Raw genomic sequence first — 3,975 nt, forward strand, 5'->3', positions numbered from 1 at the left:
CCGTTAGCGGCGGCTGTGATCCTGTTCACTGCTGGGACGTGCGGAGGGGAGCTCCACGGCTGAGGCGAGGGGTGGCCGTTGCGGCCACCAAACACCGCACTGTCCAGAGGGTCTGCACGCTCCGCTGTGGGTTGCGGCCGGCTCCGGGGAGAGACTGGGCCGGTGGTTTTGCACGAAGCTCAGTTACAGGAGCATGCAGGTCCTTGATGACCTGCAGCCAGCTCATGGGGACACGCGTTAAAGCCCTGCTTTGTGTGTTACTGCTCTGCTCCAAGATACAGTGGTGACTCAGAGCATCTCCGATACGTACACGTTACTTGGCTGCTTGCAGCAGTGCTTCCTGGATCCCGGCCTTATGAGACGGGGCTTGCGTGCAGGAGGTCTGGAGAGGCCCTTCCTTTGTCAGATGAGGTGATGTGGCTGGTACCTCTCCTTGATGTACAGGCACATCTTTTTTTCTCAGACTGGCATGCAGTGTTCACTAGTATAGTGCATGAGCTGAAGGAAACGCTCCTCATACCACGATCCTGTTCTCTGGGGCTTGACTATGACAGTAAATCTTCCATTTTATTTACTGGTAACTTTTTCTCAGAGTGAGCGAGAGAAGCAGGAGCAAATTGAGGTCCAGAAGGAGAAGCAGAGAGAGCTTATCCTGCAGCTCAAGACACAGCTGGATGACCTGGAGACATTTGCCTACCAGGAGGGCAGCTATGATTCTCTGCCACAGTCTGTGGTTATGGAAAGACAACGGGTAAGGCTCGCAAAGTCCTTCTGCCTGTATTTCTTCTTAGCATTTGTGAGCCTCTTATAGACTGTAGGAGTTGGTCAGTCCTTATTTCTCGACAGCAGCTGTAATAGGATATCAGTAGTTCATCTGCATGTGTAAACCTGTCCCGTGTCTTCTCTTGCAATTTTCTATGTGCAGCAAAGGTGTCCTGTTTCCAAGGTAATGGATGGGTAAAGGAGTATTTTGAAGCTCATGGGCAGCAGCGCCACACTGTGAGACCATGCTACTAACTCATGTTTTGCAGATGATTATAAATGAGTTGATAAAGAAGCTGGACATGGACTTGAGTGAAGATATTGCAACGCTCTCTCCAGAGGAATTGCGACAGCGTGTGGATGCTGCCATAGCACAGATTGTTAATCCAGCCAGGGTGAAGGAGCAGCTGGTGGAACAACTGAAGACACAGATAAGGGACCTCGAAATGTTCATCAACTTCATTCAGGGTCAGTGCTGAGTTTTTTAGATGAGCAGATTGAATTGCTTTGTAATTCCCTGACAAAGTTATGAGGAGGGAGGTCACAGATGTCAGAGGATGCAGGGAGGGTTTCTGGGTCACGCGGAAGTACAGATCTCTCTGAACTGATGGTGGGGAGAACAAGAGACTGACAAAAAAGGTGCAGAGGTCTCAGGAATATTGACCTTAATACTTGGGATACGCAGCTTAAATTCACAAGTGTGAAATAATAGTGTGAAATTCTTGTTATAGATGAAGTTGGAAGTTCTGGTAAGGCAGAAGATGGACACTGTGAATGTGCAGGCAGAAAAGATGGCGGTGGCTCCTACAAACCAAATACACGGCCTTCTGGAAATAGAGGTGGGCACTGCTTGGCTCGGAGCTTCCAGCACTGCTCCTGCTGTCACTCATTTGAGGTTTGGCAAGCATGAACCAGCATCCACTCATGCTAGGCTGCTTTGCTTTTTTCCTGGCAGTTGGTTTCTGTTCCTTCCTGCTCCCCCTGACAGGAGGCCTGTGTCCAGTTCCTTTACCCTTCCTCCATGAGATCATTAGAGTAGTCACAGAACCTAGGGTTCAGGCACAGGGGGTGGGATTGGTCCTCAGCTGAGATCAGGAATAGAAGGGACTTCTGATACGTAGTACAAAATGCAGACAGACTGAGCAGCCTTGTCTTGTACGCACTGTCAGACTGCACTGTAATTAATGCTCTCTGAATTCTTACCTCTGTGAGCAGATACAGTAAGCTGGATGGATCTAGTGTTCTTTCTAATTTGAGACTTTTCTACTTTTCACAGGAATTTGTTTGAGCTAGAATAGTATACCAGAGGAAATACTACAATACCTTTACTTTCTGTAATCTGAGGCATCTGCCACTAGTCAGAGATAGAATACTGTCCTGGATGGACTTTGGGTCTTACCCAGTGTGGCTACTCTTGCAAATTGAATTTAATAATGGCATCAGGAGTAAGCAGTGGATGTTAGCCTGCTGAGACAAGATGCTTCTTGGAAGTAGGCAGTGATCTCCTTCAGCAAAAATTTTGGTATCTCCTAATCACCCCTGTGATATCGTCATGTCTAAAGAATGATCTTTCCTCACTATGTATGTGCCTACGCAGGAAAGCTGTTGTAGGATTTCTTCTCTGTAAGATGACCTGATTGTCGAGAGCAGGCCATGCAATTGTTTGCTTTTCTGGGTGGCTTCAGTGCTTTGAAACTAGAAAAAGTAGCATCAGTCCTAGTGACAAAAGCTCCCAAGGAGGAGGAGAATCCGTGGCGGAGGAGGAGCAGACATTTGTGCTCCATTTGTGTGCATGAAAGAGCAGAGCTGTTGATTCCTTAATGAGGGTATTTTTTTTTCTCTTTTCTAACCTGATCAGTGAACCCAGAAGATGCCAGAAAGATGCGAGAAACAGGCCTGCACCTCATGCGTCGCATGCTTGCTGTGCTACAAATATTTGCTGTCAGTCAGTTTGGTTGTGCTACTGGTCAGATTCCTCGCACCCTCTGGCAGAAGGACCAAGCCAGCAAGGACTATTCCCCCTTAATTAAGAAACTGGAGTTGTCAGTAGAGCGGGTGAGGCAGCTAGCTATGAAACACCAGCAGGAAGACCATGTTATCAGTTCCTCCGATCTGCAGGACATTCCCTTAGGAGGCAGAGATGAGCTGACTCTAGCTGTGCGGAAGGAGTTGACCATTGCTTTGCGAGACCTGATGGCTCACGGGCTCTATGCCTCTTCTCAGGGAATGAGCCTGGTATTGGCACCCATCGCGTGCTTGATTCCTGCGTTCACCTCATCCCCGCAGACCATGCACCCCTGGGAACTCTTTGTGAAGTATTACAACACTAAGAATGGACAAGCTTTTGTGGAATCCCCGGCTCGCAAGCTCTCCCAGTCCTTTGCCTTGCCTGTGACAGGAGGAGTGGCCATTACCCCCAAACAGAGCCTGCTGACAGCGATTCACACTGTCCTCACGGAGCATGACCCCTTCAAGCGCAGTGCAGACTCTGAGCTGAAAGCTCTGGTGTGTATGGCACTAAATGAGCAGCGCCTGGTCTCCTGGGTAAATCTGATCTGCAAATCTGGAGCTCTGGTACAATCCCACTACCAGCCATGGAGCTACATGGCAAACACAGGCTTTGAGAGCGCACTCAACGTTCTCAGTCGCCTGAGCAACTTGAAATTCAACCTCCCAGTTGACCTGGCTGTCCGGCAGCTGAAAAACATCAAAGATGCTTTTTGATGTATTTTTATCGTAGATCATCCATTTTCCACAAGTAGGCAGCTGTTGGGCTCAAGAAGCCTGGCTTTTTTAAGACCAAGTTTGGCTCTTTGAAATTGATATTTGCTTTTAGAGCGAGGGGGGCTGGTAGGTGTTCGGTCTCCTCGGGGTTGCCCCGGGGGCGAGTGACTTGCCCTCCCCAGTGTGAATGTACAAAACTGGGGCAGATCTGCTGAGCCGCGGGCGCGGGGGCCTGCGCTCCTCCCGTGCCGGTGGCTCGGCAGTCTGCAGAAGCGGCCACGTTCTTCAGGCTGCCGCGTGAGGGGCTGGCTCCGGCGGCTTTCTCCAGCAATCCCAGAGCTCCTTTCTTGAAGCTTTTGTGCAATGGCCAGCGCACCAGCGGCCTGGTGTTTGTAGGGGATGCATTAAATCGCTTTAGCAAGTGTACGTGTGGGGAGAACCCATCTCCAGTGACCGTGTTTTGTGTTCGTTACTAGCCTCTGTGCTGCG

The 3,975-nt window shown here is 49.7% G+C and overlaps 2 protein-coding genes across 2 annotated transcripts in view; one reads left to right on the plus strand and one right to left on the minus strand.

The window, feature by feature from the left end:
* Positions 1-226, minus strand: part of LOC103902391 — an 11,312-nt gene extending 11,086 nt beyond the window's left edge. The window contains exon 1 of the mRNA XM_009283445.1: positions 101-226. Within this exon, the coding sequence (XP_009281720.1) occupies positions 101-226 (126 nt within the window). The remainder of the gene's footprint in view (positions 1-100) is intronic.
* A 321-nt stretch (positions 227-547) lies between these two features.
* Positions 548-3,912, plus strand: RUNDC1 (RUN domain containing 1). The gene is made up of 4 exons (XM_009283456.1): positions 548-751; positions 1,032-1,230; positions 1,494-1,601; positions 2,621-3,912. Exons 1-4 carry the CDS (start codon positions 548-550, stop codon positions 3,484-3,486), a joined length of 1,377 nt encoding a protein of 458 aa, XP_009281731.1. The 3' UTR covers positions 3,487-3,912.
* The last annotated feature ends 63 nt before the right edge of the window (positions 3,913-3,975 follow it).

This window comes from Aptenodytes forsteri, unplaced genomic scaffold, assembly GCF_000699145.1.
Source record: "Aptenodytes forsteri isolate BGI_AS27 unplaced genomic scaffold, ASM69914v1 Scaffold492, whole genome shotgun sequence".
Classification (NCBI taxonomy): Eukaryota; Metazoa; Chordata; class Aves; order Sphenisciformes; family Spheniscidae; genus Aptenodytes; species Aptenodytes forsteri.

Coding starts and splice junctions, on each gene's coding strand:
- RUNDC1 (XM_009283456.1), top strand. CDS start 548: ATGACAGTAAATCTTCCATTTTATTTACTGGTAACTTTTTCTCAGAGT. Junction 752..1,031: donor TGGTTATGGAAAGACAACGG/GTAAGGCTCGCA, acceptor CATGTTTTGCAG/ATGATTATAAATGAGTTGAT. Junction 1,231..1,493: donor GTTCATCAACTTCATTCAGG/GTCAGTGCTGAG, acceptor TTCTTGTTATAG/ATGAAGTTGGAAGTTCTGGT.